The sequence below is a fragment of the Eretmochelys imbricata genome, chromosome 28 (genome assembly GCF_965152235.1).
Source record: "Eretmochelys imbricata isolate rEreImb1 chromosome 28, rEreImb1.hap1, whole genome shotgun sequence".
NCBI lineage: Eukaryota > Metazoa > Chordata > Testudines > Cheloniidae > Eretmochelys > Eretmochelys imbricata.
The window spans coordinates 7,699,199-7,721,167 of record NC_135599.1 but is presented as its reverse complement, the minus strand read 5'-3'; the positions used below and the strand labels follow the sequence as shown (position 1 = coordinate 7,721,167).

Genomic DNA, 21,969 nt, shown 5'->3' with positions numbered 1-21,969 from the left:
TACATTAACAACAAACATGTTAACCCCTGAGGGCTCAGCCGAGTGCGAATTCATCATTTCGCAGCAAGGCATCCCCTGGGAAATATCCCACCCTCGGACTCCTCCGTCTCCACCAAGCTTCACAAGACTGGTACATTGCCGTGTACCAGTATTACATTGAAACAACGAGGAGTCCGGGGGCACCTTAAAGACGAACACATTTATTTGGGCATAAGCTTTTGTGGGTAAAAACCCCACTTCTTCAGATGCATTAAAGAGGATTAAATTGTTTAAAACTTTTACTGCGTGGATGTGTGTATATGAAATATAGTCTTCTGTCTGGCCAAAAAAATTTCCCTGGCACCTAATCTCCCCTATTTACATTCATTCTTATGGAGAAATTGGACTCGCTTAACATCGGTTTCGCTTAAAGTCGCATTTTTCAGGGACAGAACGAGAACGTTAAGTGAGGCGTTCCTGGGCTTTCTTGAAGACATGGTTGCCAAGCGAAAGAAACATCAACTTTGCTTCTAATCCTAACCGCTGACTAGTGTTTGAAAATTGGGTTTTTCTTACTTCCATCGAATGGCATCCTTTATATAACTGTACGTTTGCTTCGTACGTCATCTTGTGTTGTCGGCTGTGTGTGTCACGTGACTCCTTTCTTAGTATTAGTAAAATGCCAGTTTCTTTATAAATGTGATTGCTCCTTTGTTAAATATTAACATACAGTTATAAAAACGCTTGTTAAAACACGTCACAATATACACGATGTCTGGTTATGTGGCCAAGTATTAATGCTAACCAAACGATTGCAGCAGGTTTCCTCCTTTGCCTCTCAAACACAACCCAGTGTCATGAAAGTTTAATACGGTCAAAGGGTTTGCCTAGACCCGTATTTAAAATTCATTTTGCTTCAATTTAATACTTTTTTCTTTCATGTTATGCTAAGGGGACATAGTGGTTGTTGAAGTTTGTGCTTTCAAAAAATGGAATTTGGTATTACCAGCAAATTAATTCTTAAAAAACTGGGGCAAAAATTCTGCTACTAACTCTTTTGTGAAGGGTGTCAGAGTAGCAGCCGTGTTAGTCTGTATTCGCAAAAGAAAAGGAGGACTTGTGGCACCGTAGAGACTAACCAATTTATCTGAGCATGAGCTTTCGTGGGCTACAGCTCGCTTCATCGGATGCACAGAATGGAACATGGAGTAAGAAGAGATATATACCTGCAGAGAACATGAAACGGTGGAAGTAGCCATACCTTAATTAATTAAGATGAGCTATTATCAGCAGGAGAAAACAACTTTTGCAGTGATGATCACGAAGGCCACTCACTCTGCACCACTTAGTTTTCTTAACTCTGAGGGGCCTCCACGCTCCTCTGTCCCAAGGGCCGCTCCACCCCTCTCCTAACCTGGCTCAGACTTGTGCACGAGGGTCTTTCCACAGGGGAGGTTTCAGAGGAGCCGCCGTGTTAGTCTGTACTCGCAAAAAGGACAGGAGGACTCGTGGCACCTTAGAGACAAACCCATTTATTTGAGCATGAGCTTTCGTGAGCTGCAGCTCACTTCATCGGATGCATGCCGTGGAAAATAGAGGGGGGAAATTTCATGTAAACCTTAGAAACTAACAAATTTATTCAAGCATAAGCTTTCACGGGCTACAGCCCACTTCATCGGATGCATTCAGTGGAAAATAGAGGGGGGAGATTTATATACACAGAGAACATGAAACAATGGGGGTTACCATGCCCACTGTAACCAGAGTGATCAGGTAAGGTGAAAAGAACAGGAGGACTTGTGGCACCTTAGAGACTAACAAATTTATTCGAGCATAAGCTTTCGCGAGCTAAAACCCACTTCATCAGATGCATGCAGTGGAAAATACAGGGGGGAGATTTCATGTAAACTGTAGAGACTAACAAATTTATTCGCGCATAAGCTTTCGCGAGCTAAAACCCATTTCATCAGATGCATTCAGTGGAAAATACAGGGGGGAGATTTCATGTAAACTGTAGAGACTAACAAATTTATTCGAGCATAAGCTTTCGCGAGCTAAAATCCACTTCATCGGGCGCATGCAGTGGAAAACACAGGGGGGAGATTTCATGTTCTCTGTGTGTCTAAATCTCCCCCCTGTATTTTCCACGGCATGCATCCGCTGGAGTGAGCTGTCGCTCCCGAAAGTTTATCCACAGGGGAGGGTCCTGGCAGGGGGGATGGGGAAGCGGTGAGAGGCGGACGGTCCCGATATCGGGACAAGGGGCAGCCCGACCCATGTAAGGCCGGGACCCGGGACAAGTCCCCTAAAAGCGGGAGGTGGGGTCACCCTACCAGCCCGCAGCGGTGCATGGGGTTCTTCCCTCCCCAACGCAGGACTCTGCGCTTGTCCTCCTTGAACCTCATCCGATTTCTTTTGGCCCAACCCTCCAGCTCGTCCAGGGCCCTTCTGTATCCCCTCCAGCGGATCTACCCAGGAGTGAGGCAGGGGGAATTGGGAAATTCTTTGCCCCCCTAATTCCTCCTTCTGCCCCTTTCAACCTCCCCCTCTCCACGGCCCGGAGACCTGGGGTCGCTTGCCTCCTCCCCGCCCAGGAGGGGGGCCCAGGGGGCCCGTGCAGCGGCCCCGGGGCTGGCGGAGACCCGGGGAGCCGCCGGAGCACGGCGCTGCCGCCCGGGATGCTTTTTGCAGACACAGGAAGGGGCTGGAGCCGCTGGGGGCCGGAGGAAGGAGCCGGGAGAACAAAGCCCAGAGCCCGGGCCAGAGCCTGCTGCTGCTCCCCGGGGTCTGTGCTGGGGGGGGGACCCCTCATTAACCCCTCCCGGCCCGGCCGGGGGGGCTCTCTCCAGCTGGGACCAGCCCCTGGCCGCAGGTAAGGGGCAGAGACCGTGGGAAAGTGACGCTCGGCCTGTCCGGGGGTGCAGGGGACAGACCGTGTGAACGGGGGGGGGGGGGGGTGGACCTGGCTCGGAGCAGGCTGGAGATGGGGGGAGAGGGGGGTTTCCTCTCTGCTTTTGTCACTTTAGTCTCAATAATTTCCCCCGCATTCTTCCCCTTGGTCTCCAATTATCAAATACGGGGATAAAATCCATGTAGATCCCCCCCCCCCCACCTTTTTCTCTCTGTCGGCCTCAGATTTTACCCCATTTTCTCTCTCAGTTCTCGAAGGTCAGTTTAAAATCTCCTTAAGCTTCGGGATATTCCCCCCCCCCCGTTTTACCTGCAGCCAGTTGTCCTTTTGTAAAGCTGTGTGCCCCCCTAGAGGGGTAGGCGGCTGTAGGGGGCACAGCCTGGGAGAGCCCTGAGAGGCGGCTGGCTCTGGGGTGGGGACGGGGCGGCCGCTCTCTGCCAGCAACAGGGCCTGGCAGGGGCAGAGCAGTGAACGGCAGGAGCAAGTGTCACCGGGGGAGTGACCAGTCCCAGCTCTTGCCTTCCCAGTGCAAGACCCACAAGCCGCCAGCTGCCAATGCCCCCTCCCCGGCAGCCTTCCCGAGCCGTAGGGCACCCCTGCTCTCTTAAAGCAGCCTCCCAAAGGGCTCCCTGCTGCCCGCATGGTGGTGGTGGAGGGGGAGAACCATCCCTGCCTGGGTGGTTGTTGGTTTCAGGGGAGCAGCCGTGTTAGTCGGTGTCCGCAAAAAGGACAGGAGGACTTGTGGCACCTCAGAGACGAGCCACTTCGTTTGAGCGCGAGCTTTCGTGGGCTACCGCTCACTTCCTCGGCCCTGTGTTCACTGAACGTTCACGTGCAGGCTGTCTCCCTTTCCCCCTCCCCCTGTTGAATCTCCCTCTGCTCTCGGTGGTTTTCTCTCGTCTTTTCAAATACTTCGGCTTTGACCCATTTTCTTTCCAATTCTTAAAGATTGATATAGCCCCCCCAAAAAAATTTGCCCCGTTTTCTCTCTAGTTATCGATGACTAATTGAATAGGCCCAGAGATTCTTCCCTTTCTCTCTAGTTATAAATTGTTAACATAGAATATCCTCCAAATTTGTTTGTCTCAGATTCTCGACGGTTGATCTAAAATCCTTCCACGTGTTGCCCCTTTTTTTGAAATATAAAGTATTCATAAGAATTTTGCTCACATTTTACCCCTGCCTATTATCAGTTAGTGATCTAAAATCCCTCACGTTTTCTTCTCTGCTTTGTGCAAATGGGTGGCAAAATCCTAAAATTTCCCCCTTCTCTCGTTAATTTGTGAACACTGGTATCAAATCTCAGGTTTTGCCATTTTCTATGCAGTTACCAAATATCGGCTGACAATCCTCCCCATGGAGGTGTTCCCCATGTGTTGCAATCCCAGCAGCTTCCCCTGTCTGGAGGGAACCTGTTGCCCCAAGTCATTCTCCAGACTGGAAGTTGCAGGGGGGCTAGATTCCCCAGTGATCAACTTTCCCCTCTGATTTGAGAATCGTTTGTCTCATCCTTTATAGCAGGGGGTCTCAAACACGCGGCCCGCGGGGTTATTTTCTGTGGCCCGCCAGCTCCCCACGCCCCCCCCCCCCAGCATTTGCCTATAGCGGCTCCGGCCCGGTGCGCACCGGGGGGCAGGGCAGGAGGGGCGGGAGGGGCACAGGGGTCTGTGTGTTGCCCTGGCCGCTCCTCCAGGTACCTCCCCCGAAGCTCCCATTGGCCGGGAACGGGGAACCATGGCCAATGGGAGCTTCGGGGAAGGTACCTGGAGGCACCTGCCCCCGGTGCGCACTGGGCCGGACCCGCCCCCCCAAACCCCTCCTGCACCCTGACCCCCTGCCCTGAGCCCCTGCTGCACCCCACACTCCTCCTGCACCCCGACCCCCTGTCCTGAGCCCCCTAAGTCGAAAATGGTTACTTTTCCCATTTTCTGAAATCCAAAGTTGTCCCCAGTAGATTCCAAAGGCTTACAGGACATTGTGCGTTTGGCCACGTGCTGGGTCGCTAACGTCACTCCCTGGCTGCCCGGTCTTGTGTTCTGGATATTTCGGTGATGTGCGGAGCAGAGTCTGGAACATCTGTCAGCAGGGGAAGAGCCTGGGGGTGGGGAATTCGGATGTGATATAAACCGAAGCTTGTTCTGAAATCTCCCCAAATGCCCTTCGTCCTCCCAGGGGACAGGGAAGGCAAGGGGCTGCAGTGAAGCCAGTCGAGGTATGGGATGGTCAGGGAGTTGCTGGAGGGAGGGGAGCGGTAAATACCCTGGAGTTGGGAGCATCTGAGGGTTTGGTCTGGAGATGGGCAGGTGGCGGGAAATACACAGGCTGGAGAAAGCGAGGGGGCCACGGGGTTACTAAGCTGCTGGGACTGGTTTACCCTGGGGCTAGAGTCTAAGAACGGACCCATGCGGCCTGGGGGTGTGTGTGTGTGTGTGTAAATTCCCTAATTTGTGGAAAGGAAACCAAGTCCTTGGACAGGGGGCTGGGAACACGCCCCAGACTCCCAGTGCTGGACCTGACCTCACTAACCAGCGGCTGGTGTGAGATACGAAGGGGGAACCCAGCAATGAGGCTTAGGGGAGATGCCCCATCCCGTCACAGGAAGCTGCTAGCAAAGGGAAAGTTGTTGAGATTCCTACCGGGGGCGATTCTCGTGGACCATGCCGGAGGCTCCATCTCCTGCGTCACCTTTTGGCTACTAGGTATGTGATGAATGTGAAGACCCTCTCCTCTGTCTCTCTGTCTCTCCCCTCACCTGAGGCCTTCTGGCTGCTCTGAGCCGGGTGTAGATGGGAGCCTCCCAGAGTTTCCATGTGATTGGCTTCTTTCCCCCAGGAAGAGTGGGGCAGCAGGTACTGAGTGGGGCTGGGGGGAGGGGGATTCCCTGGAGCAGGGGCTCTAGGACGGTGGTTTGCTGTGCAGGGCTGAGAGCAATGGGAGGGCCTGGGTCAGGCCAGCTTGGTGGTGGGAGTAAAGGGAGGTGGGTGGTGGGTAGCGGGTGCTCCAGGAAGTGGGGGTACCAGCCATGGGCCGGAGGGAAGGGGACACTTTTTGGCTGGAGCTGCTGGGAGTCAGGAACAAGGAACAGTGGGGACAGTGGGAGTGGGGGGTTGAACATGATTGGGGAACCGGAAATCTGGGGCAAGGGGTAGCAAGACCAGCTGCAGGCAGTGGAGGGAGGGGGAGAAAACACAAGGCTCGGGTGTGATCCTAGCCCCCTTGTATTCACGTACACACTACTGCGGTCATGTTTGTACAAAATATGCCCGTGAGGTATCATGTGGAAGCTAACTACACGCTGGTTATTAATGTCACTGTAAAATGCCCGTCTTAACCTTAGACGTATATTAATATACTATATATAATATTCGTATTCTCACTCCTCCCTTTCCGGCACTGCTCAGTACCTCCGTCCCCTCCCCTCCCACCCCCCACCCCATACACACACATCTTCCCTATCCATATGGATCCCAGTTTATCATTCCTAAGTCCTTACATTCTTCCCAGTCACAAAGCGATCCCTTCCCTGGCAGAAATGTGCACTTTCTTGGAGATGTCGTAGGGCGGGTAGTGAAACGTCTGTTGATTCGTAGGGTCTTGCTTCCCCATCCCCTTCTGCAGCAGCCACAATCTCTCTTCCCGGCAGGCTCCTGGGATCTTTGAGTCAGCCCCCCACCAAGATCGCCTGGCAGAAGGTGTGTTTTTCACATTCTCCTGTTCCAGCGGAGCTAGCCTTTTTGCTCGTGAATTACAGCATCTAAATCCCCAGGCTTCTCACATCTGGGCACCCGCAGAGCTGGCCTCAGGAGGTGACTGCTTTAAAATGGGCTCGGGTTAAAATACTGGAACGTTCCTTGTGAGAAATGTCATAGGACCACAGGGTTAGAAGGGACCACCTGGGTCCCCTAGTCTGACCCCCTGCCACGAGGCAGGATGTGTTGTGTCTAAACCACCCAAGACAGAGGCTCGCCAGCCTCCTTTTGAAAAGCTCCCGTGGAAGAACTTCCACGACCTCCCGAGGCGTCTGTTCCATGGTCCTGCTGTTCTCACAGTTAGGAAGCCTGTCCTGAGATTTAACCTAAAATCTGCTAGGCTGCCGTTTGAACCCGTTGCCTCTGGTCCTGCCCTCTGGGGCCAGAGGGAATCATAGAATCATAGAATATCAGGGATGGAAGGGACCTCAGGAGGTCATCTAGTCCAACCCCTGCTCAAAAGCAGGACCCATCCCCAATTAAATCATCCCAGCCAGGGCTTTGTCAAGCCTGACCTTAAAAAAATCTAAGGAAGGAGATTCCACCACCTCCCTAGGTAACGCATTCCAGTGTTTCACCACCCTCTTAGTGAAAAAGTTTTTCCTAATATCCAACCTAAACCTCCCCCACTGCAACTTGAGACCATTACTCCTCGTCCTGTCCTCTTCCACCACTGAGAATAGTCTAGAACCATCCTCTCTGGAACCACCTCTCAGGTAGTTGAAAGCAGCTATCAAATCCCCCCTCATTCTTCTCTTCTGCAGACTAAACAATCCCAGTTCCCTCAGCCTCTCCTCATAAGTCATGTGTTCCAGACCCCTAATCATTTTTGTTGCCCTTCGCTGGACTCTCTCCAATTTATCCACATCCTTCTTGTAGTGTGGGGCCCAAAACTGGACACAGTACTCCAGATGAGGCCTCACCAATGTCGAATAGAGGGGGACAATCACGTCCCTCGATCTGCTCGCTATGCCCCTACTTATACATCCCAAAATGCCATTGGCCTTCTTGGCAACAAGGGCACACTGCTGACTCATATCCAGCTTCTCGTCCACTGTCACCCCTAGGTCCTTTTCCGCAGAACTGCTGCCTAGCCATTCGGTCCCTAATCTGTAGCGGTGCATTGGATTCTTCTGTCCTAAGTGCAGGACCCTGCACTTATCCTTATTGAACCTCATCAGATTTCTTTTGGCCCAATCCTCCAATTTGTCTAGGTCCCTCTGTATCCTATCCCTACCCTCCAGCGTATTTACCTCTCCTCCCAGTTTAGTGTCCTCTGCAAACTTGCTGAGGGTGCAATCCACACCATCCTCCAGATCATTTATGAAGATACTGAACAAAACCGGCCCCAGGACCGACCCCTGGGGCACTCCACTTGACACCGGCTGCCAACTAGACATGGAGCCATTGATCACTACCCGTTGAGCCCGACAATCTAGCCAACTTTCTACCCACCTTATAGTGCATTCATCCAACCCATACTTCTTTAACTTGCTGACAAGAATACTGTGGGAGACCGTGTCAAAAGCTTTGCTAAAGTCAAGATACAATACATCCAGTGCTTTCCCTTCATCCACAGAACCACTAATCTCATCATAGAAGGCGATTAGATTAGTCTGGCATGACCTTCCCTTGGTGAATCCATGCTGACTGTTCCTGATCACTTTCCTCTCCTCTAAGTGCTTCAGGATTGATTCTTTGAGGACCTGCTCTATGATTTTTCCGGGGACTGAAGTGAGGCTGACTGGCCTGTAGTTCCCAGGATCCTCCTTCTTCCCTTTTTTAAAGATGGGCACTACATTAGCCTTTTTCCAGTCATCCGGGACTTCCCCGGTTCGCCACGAGTTTTCAAAGATAATGGCCAATGGCTCTGCAATCACAGCCGCCAATTCCTTTAGCACTCTCGGATGCAACTCGTCCGGCCCCATGGACTTGTGCACGTCCAGCTTTTCTAAATAGTCCCTAACCACCTCTTTCTCCACAGAGGGCTGGCCATCTCTTCCCCATGTTGTGATGCCCAGCACAGCAGTCTGGGAGCTGACCTTGTTTGTGAAGACAGAGGCAAAAAAAACATTGAGTACATTAGCTTTTTCCACATCCTCCGTCACTAGGTTGCCTCCCTCATTCATTAAGGGGCCCACACTTTCCTTGGCTTTCTTCTTGTTGCCAACATACCTGAAGAAACCCTTCTTGTTACTCTTAACATCTCTTACTAGCTGCAGCTCCAGGTGCGATTTGGCCCTCCTAATTTCATTCCTACGTGCCCGAGCAATATTTTTATACTCTTCCCTGGTCATATGTCCAACCTTCCACTTCTTGTAAGCTTCTTTTTTATGTTTAAGATCCGCTAGGATTTCACCGTTAAGCCAAGCTGGTCGCCTGCCATATTTACTATTCTTTCGACACATCGGGATGGTTTGTCCCTGTAACCTCAACAGGGATTCCTTGAAATACAGCCAGCTCTCCTGGACTCATTTCCCCTTCATGTTAGTCCCCCCTACCCATCCGTTCCCTGAGGGAGTCGAAGTCTGCTTTCCTGAAGTCCAGGGTCCATATCCTGCTGCTTACCTTTCTTCCCTGTGTCAGGATCCTGAACTCAACCAACCCATGGTCACTGCCTCCCAGATTCCCATCCACTTTTGCTTCCCCTACTAATTCTTCCCGGTTTGTGAGCAGCAGGTCAAGAAAAGCTCCCCCCCTTGTTGGCTCTTCTAGCACTTGCACCAGGAAATTGTCCCCTACGCTTTCCAAAAACTTCCTGGATTGTCTGTGCACCGCTGTATTGCTCTCCCAGCAGACATCAGGAAAATTAAAGTCACCCATGAGAACCAGGGCCTGCGATCTAGTAGCTTCCGCGAGCTGCCGGAAGAAAGCCTCATCCACCTCATCCCCCTGATCCGGTGGTCTATAGCAGACTCCCACCACTACATCACTCTTGTTGCTCACACTTCTAAACTTAATCCAGAGACACTCAGGTTTTTCTGCAGTTTCGTACCAGAGCTCTGAGCAGTCATACTGCTCCCTTACATACAGTGCAACTCCCCCACCTTTTCTGCCCTGCCTGTCCTTCCTGAACAGTTTATAACCATCCATGACAGTGCTCCAGTCATGTGAGTTATCCCACCAAGTCTCTGTTATTCCAATCACGTCGTAGTTCCTTGACGTCACCAGGACCTCCAGTTCTCCCTGCTTGTTTCCAAGGCTTTGTGCATTCGTATATAAGCACTTGAGATAACCTGCTGATCGCCCCTCATTCCCAGTATGAGGCAGGAGCCCTCCCCTCACAGACATTCCTGCCTGAGCTTCCTCCCGGTATCCCGTTTTCCCACTTACCTCAGGGCTTTGGTCTCCTTCCCCCGGTGAACCTAGTTTAAAGCCTCCTCACTAGGTTAGCCAGCCTGGAACTTTTCTCCATCTTTGTTATGGCAGCCTTTCAAGTATCTGAAGACCACTATCACGTCCCCCTTTAATCTCCTCTTTTCCAAACTAAACATACCCAGTTCCTTCAGCCGCTGCTCACCTGGCTTGCGTTCCATCCCTCTGATCATCTTTGTCGCTCGCCTCTGGATCCTTTCCAGTGTCTCTTCATCCTTTCTCTACACTGGTGACCAAAATTAGACCTCAGCTGGAGTGATGTGTCTAACCAGAGGTACGATCACCTCCCGTGACTTGCAGGCTATGCCTCTGTTAGTGCAACCTAAAATTGCATTTGCTTTTTTTGCAACAGCATCTCATTGCTGGCTCATGTGGAGGTTGTGATCCACCACAACGCCCAGATCCTTCGCAGCCGTGGTGCTTCCAAGCCAGTTATCCCCCCATTCTGCGTCTGTGCGTTTTCTTCCCTAAGTGTAGCACTTTACATTTGTCTTTGCTGAGTTTTATTTTGTCATCTGTAGCCCAGGTCTCCAGTTTACCAAGATCCAACTGAATTTTAGCTCCATCCTCCAAAGTGTTGGCAACCCCCCTCTAGCTTTGTGTCGTCTGAAAATTTGATCAGTACGGTCTCTATTCCGACATCCAGGTCATTGATAAAGATGTTAAACTACACTGAACCCAGAACAGATCCCTGTGGAACCCCACTTGAGACCTCCCTCCAATCTGACATCGTTCCATTAATAGTTACTCTTTGTTTGTGGTTGTTTAACCAATTCTGTATCCACTTAATGGTAGTTCCACCGAACCCGCATTTCGCCAGCTTACTTATCAGAATGTCATGTGGGATGTGTCAAAAGCCTTGCTGAAGTCCAGGTATATTATTATATCCACCGCCTTCCCCCTGTGCACCAAACCAGTTACCGTGTCAAAGAAGGAAATCAAGCTGGTTTGGCATGATTTGTTCTTAGTAAATCCATGCTGGCTGCTAGCCATCACCCCTTCGTCCTTCAGGTATTCGCAAATTGAATGTTTTATACATGGTTCTCGTAGCTTTCCAGCTGTCGAAGGGCGGCTGGCTGGTTTCTAATTCCCCAGCTCCTCCTTTCCCCCCTTTTTAAAGATGAGCACCACGTGAGCCCTTCTCCAGTCTTCCCCTCTCCTGTCACCCGTGAGTTTGCAAATATTATTGCCAGTGGCTCCGAGATTTCTTCAGCTAATTCCTTCAGCCCCCCCTAGTATGAATTCTTTCAAACTGGTCAGAAAATCTCTGACATGTTCTTTGCTTATCCCTTCCCCTTTATTGTCTATGGTAACTTCGCCAGTCGACTGGTCACAGGTAATTTTTTGTGAGAAGACTGAAGCCAAGTCGGCACTGAGCAGCTCTGCCTTCCTCTCATCTTCCGTTACCGGCTCACCCTCTCCGTTGAGCAGCGCACCCACCCCATCCCTCATTGATCTTTTTTGTCTGATATTTTTGAAGAAGCCGTTGTCTCTAACGTGGCTTGCCAGCCGTAACGCATTCTTTGGCTTGGCTTTCCTGATTTATGTCCCTACACGCTCATGCTATTCCCATGTAGACTTCCCTGGTGACATGTCCCTCCTTCCCTGTCCTGGATGTGTCCCTTTTGGGTTTTAGAGAGCTAAAAATCTCCTTGTGCAGCCATTTTGACCTCCTGTGGCTTTTCTTGTCTTTCCTCTGCGTCGGAATAGCTTGATGTTGAGCCTCTAATATTACATCTTTTAGGAACCGTCAGCGTCCTTCAACTCCTTTTCCGCCTAACTGGTCTTTCCATGGGACCTGGCCTGCCATTTCTCTGAGCCAGTTGAAATCTGCCTTTCTGAAGTCCAGTGTCCTTGTTTTGCTGGTCTTGTGTCCTCCTGTCCATAGGATCTTGAATTCGATCAGATCATGACCCCTTCCTCCCAAGTTCCCAACCACCTTCACACTTGTAACTAATTCATCCCTGTGGGTCAAAACCAGATCCAAACTGGTTAATCCACTAGTTGTGGCCTCAACTTTCTGAATCAGAAAGGTGTCCACTACACACACTAAAAATTTGCAGGACGTATTATGAATTCACCTTTTTTCTTTCCCTTGAGCATAAGAACATAAGAACGGCCAGACTGGGTCAGACCAAAGGTCCATCAAGCCCAGTGTCCTGTCTTCCGACAGTGGCCATTGGCAGGTGCCCCAGAGCGAACGAACAGAACAGGGAATCATCAAGTGAGCCATCCCCTGTCACCCAATCCCAGCTTCTGGCAAACTGAGGCTAGGGACACCATCCCTGCCCATCCTGGCTAATAGCCATTGATGGACCTATCCTTCGTGAATTTATCTAGCTCCCTTTTGAACCCCAGGGTTTCCGGTTTCCAAAACCGATGTGATCACCCCACCTAGGAGGAGGAGCCGTGGGTCCCACGTATCCGAATCCAGAAGAAAGAGAGATCATGAAAGTTGACTGCGTGGGTAAGGAATCAATTGTTCATCCAAGTCAGAAACTGTCAGTGTCTGAAGGAAACTGTAGGGATTCCCTAGAAAGACCTTGTGAGCTCTCAACATTCAGGATTGTTCCCAGCAGGTGATGGATCCTCAGGGCAGATGTTGCTCCTACTCACCCTGACTGACACCTGGCAATGGCTCCCTCCTGCCCTCTCTTCCCATTGAGTATTTTGATGGGTTTAGGAGGCAGAACTGATCCCTCCTCTCCCCCCTACGAGGAAGTGTTGGGGGAATTCAGTTCCTGATTTCCTTCCCATGTCTCCAGATATTACTTGGGTTTGTTCCCCCCTTTTCCATTCCTGTTTCTGAGGTTTCCGTCTCTTTCCCCCACTAGGTGTTGGGATGGAGAATGAGAACGAGAAGCAGAATCCTCAGGAGGAAGATGCTGAGCAAGTGGAAGCCCAGCAGAGAATCCTCACGGAAGAGAGAAAAAACACATGTACTGAGTGTGGGAAAAACTTCAGTAACCGCTCGGGCCTTATTAACCATGAGAGAATCCACACAGGGGAGAGACCGTATGAATGCAGTGAGTGCGGGAAAAACTTCCCTCGGAGCTCACACCTTCTAATACATCAGCGAATGCACACAGGCGAGCGCCCCTATGAATGCAGTGAGTGCGGGAAAACCTTCAGTAACCACTCAGACCTTATTCGACATCAGAGAACTCACACAGGTGAGCGGCCCTATGAATGCCGTGAGTGTCGGAAAACCTTCAGTTACCGCTTAGCCCTGATTGAACACCAGCGAATCCACACAGGGGAAAGACCTTATGAATGCAGTGAGTGCGGGAAAACCTTCGGTTACCACTCCGATCTTATTAGACATCAGAAAGCCCACGCAGGAGAGAGACCTTACGAATGCTGTGAGTGTAGGAAAAGCTTCGCTGATAGATCAGCCCTTATTAATCATCAGAGAATTCATGTGGGAGAGAGACCCTATGAATGCCGTGAGTGTGGGAAAAGCTTCAGTTACCGATCAGACCTTACTACGCATCAGCGAACCCACACCGGAGAGCGGCCCTATAAATGCAGCGAGTGCGGGAAAGGCTTCAGGCAGAGCTCACACCGCATTCGACATCAGAAAATCCACACAGGAGAGAGGCCCTATAAATGCTGTGAGTGCGGGAAAGCCTTTGCTGACAGTTCAGTCCTTATTACGCATCAGAGAATCCACACGGGTGAGAGGCCCTATAAATGCTGTGAGTGCGGGAAAGCCTTTGCTGACAGCTCCGCCCTCATTAGACATCAGAGGATCCACACAGAAGAGAGACCCTATAGATGCACTGACTGTGGGAAAGGCTTCCATCAGAGCTCAACTCTAACTAGCCATCACAGAATCTGCAAGGGCTATAAACACCCTGAAAGCCTTCTCTAGGGCTGACAAAATATATTTTTTGCCTAATTCCCATTTAGTGGCCATTGGCACCATTTGATTCACTGTGTTTCCTGAGCTATCCCAGACAATTTACCTGCTTTTGCCTTTTGCCGCTGAACCTTTGGGGTTAATCCCCTGGTCCTTTCTTTCAGCCCCTTTTTCCGAAGAGTAAGCCCCTTCGTTTTCAGTTTAAACCAATTTTTACCGAAAAAATCTTGGGTTCGACAAAAAGAATTATTCGGGTTTTTTCTTCCGATTTTCACCCTACTTTTGTATCATTCAAATGTATGAAAAATAACTTGTTTTATTAGGGAAATACAAGGCATGGTGTGAGCTAGATGTATTACGATAATACATGAGCCTGAGTGTCTATGCAAAGCTCCCTGGTGAAGTAAGGCTCTGTCTTCGTCTAGAAGATACACACAACAAACAAACAGGTGTGCGAACACAAACTCTGACGCTCGGGCGCATCTGAACATACGGATGAATCTCACGCCCATCACGTACACATTTCAAGCTGTTAGCAGACGACGGTGTAAAGATCTGACACGCTAAAATTGGAAGAAAATGAAAATCTGCATCAGAATATGTTTCAGGACCCAAGTACGTATTCAAATGTTTTAAAAAAACAGAAACAGGGAGGAAAGGATGACGTTGAGCGTATGTGCTCCAAATGGTGGGGCCCTATTATTACGTGGAAATATTTATCGGCTGATGGTTCTTCGTCTACAACAATAAGCTGTTTATTCAAATGACAAGTTTTATTTGGGGACTAGAGACATTATTGTCTTACACTCAGAGGTGGTGTTGTGTTTTGAGCTCTGATTCAGTTGTGCCACAAACCACCTTGAATTCCATTCATCAAAGCATTAATCTGCTGAATGCTTCCCGCTCCCCGTCCTTCTGTCCACCAAAATAAACCCCAGTATTTACCCAGAAAAATTAATCGTTTTTTCCACTGATTTTTCACCTGTTTTTGTTGTTGTAGAAATAAACTCCGATAAATTCCCGGGAAAAATTAAATAAAATAACAACCGAAAACAAGTTTCAGAGGAGCAGCCGTGTTAGTCTGTATTCGCAAAAAGAAAAGGAGGACTTGTGGCACCTTAGAGACTAACCGAAAACAAACGGCCCTACCTCTGCGTCATGGGAGTGTGTGTCCCTGCTACCATCAATCCCAGGTAGGGGAGAGAGGGGTAATCTTGACTAGCTACATCGAGTTAAAATCTCTCTGGGCCTCATCTCCGCTCCGCTTTTCCACGGAGTTAGCTCGCTCGAGTTAGCTGTCCTGATGTGAAAACACAACTATTCTTGCAGTGAAGACACAGCCCATGTGTACTGGCCAGGGTTGTGTAGCACGTTTCCTCATGACTTGACCTAACCTCTCTCACTTCGACTAGTCTAACTGAACAGACCTGGAGCACGTATTTCTACTCTTCCTCCCACTGCGAAGAAGTCACTAGAGTCCCTAAGTTCCCCCTTTAGGGAAAAATTGTCTCATTCCCCGTTGTTCTCACGTTGCCCTGTTGGTTACTGGACAGCAGATATTTATAATACCGTTTTTCTCATTTAAAATAGATTTAAGCAGGGGCAGAGGCATGTAAAAATGTCATTTCTGCCCCTCTAACACCAGAGGGAAATGGGATGAATCAAAGGAATTCCCTCCTTCCCTACCATCCCAGCAGTGTTAAACTCTGCCCGGCTCATACAGAAGGTATCTTCTTCACATGCTGCTTGCCCACCTCCCAACGTGTGAGGTGATGCAGTGTTCCCAGGCCTCTGTGCTTTGATTTCTTTGATCCCAAATCCGACTCTTAGGCCTGGAGATGAAAGTGTCACAGACTTTAAAGGGCCATTTGAATTGACCTCAAACAAAGTGTGATCATGCAAAGTTTATATCCCAGTTTTCCACTTCTGGGCTTTTCCCCTCCTGAATTGGGACTGTTTGCAGGTGGGAACATTTGTATGATGATGCTGAAACTCTTGTAAAGAACTTGACTCAATAATAATGAGACAGCACTGAGTGAAGTAAGTTTGAACGGACCAGAGGAGAATGTGATGAGAGAATCTGTTGTCCTGATTCTGAGTCATCAGATGTAACCTGCTCTGGAATTTTACTTAATATGTAGGGTGACCAGATAGCAACTCTGAAAAAACAGGACAGGGGGTGGGGGTAACAGGTGCCTATATAAGGAAAAGTCCCAAAATACGGGACTGTCCCTTTCAAAACAGGACATCTGGTCACCCTATTAATATGAAACTGAAAATGTTGTATTCCTCTCTGTGATGTGGGTTTTTCTTCTCTTTACCAAAGGCTATTGGTATTAATTTTGTTTGGCAGAGTATAGCTCAGAATTCTTGGGGCTTAGAGACATATGACCATTTGCTAAAAGTCATTTCTTACTTAATTTGTTGCTTTTTCCACTCCCCTTCATGATCACCTGGAGAAAGTTCCGTCAAGAGGAGAGGATACTCTAAGCTATTGGACATGCTACCAAGGAAACAGTAATATTTTTACATCTCTACTTTCAAATGGTGAGCAGCGGCAGAACCCAGATTGTGTAACTAACTGAAGTAAACAGACACGATCATGCTTTGTTCAGTTGTTTAGGGCAGTATTTTCTCAGATGATCTGGAGAGAGAATTCCATAGTAAGTGACCTAGAACTAGGCAATATGAACCTGTATTTCCCAGATAGTTGTGATCCGGACCCTACAGGAAATTATTCCTGAAGATACCTCTGATCTAATCCTATGATTTGGAAAATGCTCTCCTTAACTATGCAGATAAGGAGGCAAAAGAAGTGGTATTTTCAACGAACTCACACTCTGTAGTTGCTGAAAATGTGTATAAAGTGAAGTCACAGTTGAATGTTAGCTGACCGAGATTCTAATCCCAGGCCTGTATCGAGTTTTCTAACTTAGACCTGTGCCACCAGACTAAAGAAATGAAGTGGGCATGTTTGGGGAAGCCGTTCCTCACTAGCGCGGCTGAGATTCTGGGTGGCTTGGTGGACAGTTCTACTCCAGAGAAGTGTGAATTTACCCTGACAAAGGTCAAAGATTTGGGAAGGGTTCAGGTAGAAGTAGCAGGCACCCACTGGCTGGCTCTCACCCCGGCCAAGGAAGCTGTGAAGAACTATGTCCAACTCAAACTATTTTTAGGACAACATTCTCTAGTTCAGTGGCCCCGATTACAATCCCATAGTTAGGTTGGGAACAATTGTCCTTTACCATTTGGATCCAAAGTTTCATGAAGCAAAGAAAGAAACAGCTGATGCCTTTAGAGGACAGCCCTTCCCCGTGGATCCCAGTCTGGCTGCCTGCTTGACACGTTCCAGATTCAGACTGCAGGATACTCAGATGTTGAGTCCTGATTCCATGCTTTTTTCTCGTAGGTTTGCTCTTGTGTATTGTGTAGTTACATCATTTTCCCTCCACTTCCGGCTTCTCTGAAAGATTTTAAAAAGGTGAAAATCGAAGAGAGGTGCTTTTTCTCATGGTACAGGCCTTCCCACCGAGTGTGAGACCCCCTTCCACCAACACTTGTGGGAGAAGACAGACAGACAGACAGATAGATAGATATAGATATACATGAACTCACTGAAGTGGAAAGCATCTAAACCACAACCCTATAGAAGTATTCCCTAAGTGGAATTGGAGATGAACAGAAAGTGAACATGTATGATAAGATTTTGAATATGTGACTGTTACCAGTGCGAATGAAAGTAAACAGGAAATTAATGATTCGTTGAAGAACAAAAGTCTGAGGTTAAAACACAAGTTACCTCAGAAAACTGAGAGTTATACTGTATGACAAAGTACCCAGTCTTGGGTACTTTCACTCGCCTACTTGCGCCAAGGGAGTTCTGTTTATGTTTTATTTTAAGTTTAGATTAATTGTATTAGAACAGGCTGATGACACTAAATAAAGAAAATACTTTGTGATGGAAATTGCTGCCAGGGTGTCAGTCCTTGGACCTGTTCAGAGAAGTTTCCTGAAGGCCACAGGGGAATCTTTGGTAAGCCTGACCGTCCTAAGGTGGGCCCCTTCCTTTCACCCGGCAGGAACAGATTAGTGGGTCCACAGCTTGGGAAGCCAGAAGTCAGCAATAGGAGGTTACTCTGGGATCCCTGAGTCTGTGCTTGGGGTAACACACACACACACACACACAGAGACACACACAAAAGCACGCAACAAAAAACCACAAAAGAAAATAACAAAGCCACGCCACACAAAAATAATCCACCTGCAAAAACCATACACTGCATCCAGCAGAGTCACACAGGACCCATATGCACCTCAAGCAAGACCAACCACACATCAGCATACAGAAACCAGGGCAGTGTTTGGGGGCATCAGCCATGGGGAGTGCAAGAGGGTGGTTTGGGGAAGCTCCAACGGAGGGGAAGCCAGAGGTGTCAAGGCTCACGGGCTCTGTCTGAGGAATCAGGGCAGCTAGGATTGTAGACCTGTGGATTCTGACCTTCCCTCTGTAGGGGAGGTAACGTGGGAGGGATGCAGGTCTTGACTCCTCGGGGTCTCTTGGGTATGTAATTCTGTGTTCTGCAGGGCAAAGTGAGTGGGGGAAGCGGCTTGGTCACCGGCGCTCTGGATGAAGCTTGAACTTCTGTGCGGTCAACTCATGGGGCCACTGGAACAAACACGGCTACGTTCCCCCTCCAATCCCCGTGCATGGCTCTGGGCTGTGCATGAGCCAAAATAAATAAATGTTCAAGTCCCCGGGGCAAAGGCATTGGTGTTGGGTGGCCCTCTGTCTCTGTGATACCCTTGCATAGGGCAGTTAGCTGGTTATGGGACGGTGGGTGGGTTGGTTGGTGGTTCAAATCCACACAGGGGTGGAGCTGTCCATGGAGGAGATTAAGGTGAAGTTTAAGAAAAAGAGGAAAGTCTCGTCCATTCCTGGCTAGCTCCGTGTATTTCCTTTGAGCCTTCGGCCTCTCCCCTTCCCAGCTGGGCAGATGCAGAGACGAACCCCACTCTGACTTGCAGAGCATCTGTAACCGAGAGAGAGGGTGCGTGTGTGTGCCCAGAGAGATTCCCCACCAATTATGGAGATTCCCAGTTGCCCAATATCACCAATTGCAGGGAAGAACAGATTGGAATTACCTTTAGGAAGCTGCCTTTAATCACTCAGGGATAAAATCATTATTCCTTTGGAGATGCGGTTCAAGTGACTTCAAACCCAGTGTCAAAATCATTGGAATTGCTTTGTATTTTATTGGCCATAGAAATGAGATCGCTGCTGATGGCCCTCAGGGGGTGAAGCCACTTCTCTCTGCACTGCCTAGTTTCCACAGCTCTGAGGAACGTCAGCACCCCTCCGTCCTGTGGGACCCTCCACCCCACTCCCAACCCAGTTCCTACTTGTCCCTGGGCGTCTTTTCCAGGACAGCAACATTGCAGGGGGCTGGGTCCCTGTTTGCCTTTTCTTTCTCTCTCTATATAGGACACTCCAGGGTGTCTGAGACCATGGCCCTGTGTGGAGCAAACTCAAATTCCCCTTCTCCACATTTGGGCTCATCTTTTACTGACCCCGAGCATTTTTTTCTATCCATCATCAACATCATCCCAAACACGCTGCACCTGCCTCCGGTTCCCTCCAGGAGACAGGGTCCCGGCGGTGTGTTAATGACGGACCACTCTGTTCGCTAAGCACGGGTGGTCCCTCCGTTTCCTCGCCATCCAGTCTGTGCTGATGGGACCTTTCCCGCCTCTACTCAAGGATGTCCCCTTCTCATTCATCACCAGCCATCACCCCGGGACGGAAGCACAGCGGGACGGATTCACAGAAGCGTAGGCCTTGCTGGAGGCCTAGGCATAACGACGAGTGTGAACCAAAGGCTGTGAAAGGGTAGGCCTGGCCTTGGCAACGTAACTCATTAGGCGTTGGCTAACCAAGTCAGCACGTTCCTGACTAGAGCGGTTGGTACAAGAACATCCAGAGTTCACAGAATCATAGACGATCAGGGTCGGACGGGACCTCAGGAGGTGTCTAGTCCCACCCCCTGCTCAAAGCAGGACCAACCCCAACTAAATCATCCCAGCCAGGGCTTTGTCAAGCTGGGCCTTAAAAACCTCTCAGGATGGAGATTCCACCACCTCCCTAGGGAACCGATTCCAGCGTTTCACCACCCTCCTAGTGAAAAAGTTTTTCCTAATATCCAACCTAAACCTCCCCCACTGCAACTTGAGACCATTACTCCTTGTTCTGTCATCTGCTACCACTGAGAACAGTCTAGAGCCATCCTCTCTGGAACCCCCTTTCAGGTAGTTGAAAGCAGCTATCAAATCCCCCCTCATTCTTCTCTTCTGCAGACTAAACAATCCCAGTTCCCTCAGCCTCTCCTCATAAGTCATATGCCCCAGCACCCCTAATCATTTTTGTTGCCCTCCGCTGGACTCTCTCCAATTTGTCCACATCCTCTCTGTAGTGGGGCCCGAAACTGGACACAGTTCTCCAGATGAGGCCTCACCAATGTCGAATAGAGGGGGACAATCACGTCCCTCGATCTGCTCGCTATGCCCCTACCTATACATCCCAAAATGCCATTGGCCTTCTTGGCAACAAGGGCACACTGTTGACTCATATCCAGCTTCTCGTCCGCTGTCACCCCTAGGTCCTTTTCTGCAGAACTGCTGCCGAGCTATTCGGTCCCCAGCCTGTAGCGGTGCATGGGATTCTTCCTTCCGTGGGACTGGCGCTTGCCTGTCCCTGTAAGCACGATGGACCCTGAGCTGTGTCCCCACAGATAGAGCAGTTGCCGTGCGTTACACCCACAGCCCCTCCCATGCCCAGAGCCTCCTGTCACCTGAAAGCAGATTTCCCCTCCCCTTCCCCGAAGCCAGTCATTCTATCCGGGAGGTTTCTGGTTTGTAAGGGACACTTTGGAGAAGCGCCAGGTCCTGAAGAGTCTCCATGCCCGATGCTGATGGCAACAGTGGTCTGGCGCTCCAAGAGTTTCCACCTTACCCTGGGGTGACCCCCATCCCGGTCCTGGGAAATGATCCAGAAGAATCCCCTGGCGATGAGACGGATTGAACCCACAGCCGCTTACATACAAAGCAAATCGCAGACACCAGCTTTTCAGCTCACTTTGGAGACCCCGCATTACTGACCATTTTCAAGATTAATTTACGGAAGATGCTGTGGGAATATTGGGCAAAAAAGGGCTTAAAAGAAAATGAATCACACGCCCCCTTATTTTGTTATCCCGTGTCTCTGAAAATGAATCTCCAGTTCCCACAGACCGGATTGGGCTATAAATGCCTTTGATCTTTAGACACGCCACGTCTTGACATAAATGTCAGGGAGCCCTGACCTGCCCGAAGATACTGGCAGTCTTTCATCTGTTTCAGTACTGAGCAAAACTGACTTTGGAAATTACGTTTCACATGTAAAACGCTCACGTAGTCTGTTACGGGGAAAGGTATTGAAAGGCACGCATATGGACGAGGCCAGAAACTAATCTTCTTAGGACAGGCTTGGTTTTCTAGTTTAGGCTTAGAAAGCAGAGACACAAGGTGGGTGAGGTAACCAACTTCTGTTGGTGAGTGAGTCACTCTTTCAAGCTTACACAGCGCGCGTCTTCGGGTCGGAGATACTAATTCAGGGCACTTTACAGAGCCGCGAAAAACAGCCCCCTGAGTCCAGCAAGTTTCAGTGCCGAGGAAGGTTTCTCCATCCCTTCATTCCATGGGCATCCTTCCAGATTTCCACCCCCTTGTGCGGGGAGCCAGGTTGGCTGCTCATAGTCTGAATTTCACAGATGTCCAGGATCGGGAATCACCAAAAAGGGTATTTCTACTGGGAAGGTGGCTGCAGAGCCGTTAAACGGCAGATGCCCAGCCGCCCTGTGGGGGACAGGCTTGGAAATTAACAATAGTTTGCGGATCATTTGGGAAATTGGCCTTTTGGGACAAGGTTTGTCTCTGTTCTTATTTCATGGTATGGTGCTGTTTAGAGGCACCAGTAACTGATTTTAATGTAAATAACTAATCTCTAAACTTTATTTGGAATCATAGCGTTAAAAAGGGACCTTCTTGTCGAACCTCCTGCC

The 21,969-nt window shown here is 49.5% G+C and overlaps 1 protein-coding gene across 1 annotated transcript in view; it reads left to right on the top strand.

The window, feature by feature from the left end:
• The first annotated feature begins 11,297 nt into the window (after nt 1–11,297).
• Nucleotides 11,298–21,969, top strand: part of LOC144258244 (uncharacterized) — a 222,074-nt gene continuing 211,402 nt past the window's right edge. Inside the window, 2 exon segments of the mRNA XM_077806658.1 lie at nt 11,298–12,481; nt 12,849–13,791. Coding sequence (XP_077662784.1) covers nt 12,463–12,481; nt 12,849–13,791 — 962 coding nt within the window. The 5' untranslated portion in view covers nt 11,298–12,462.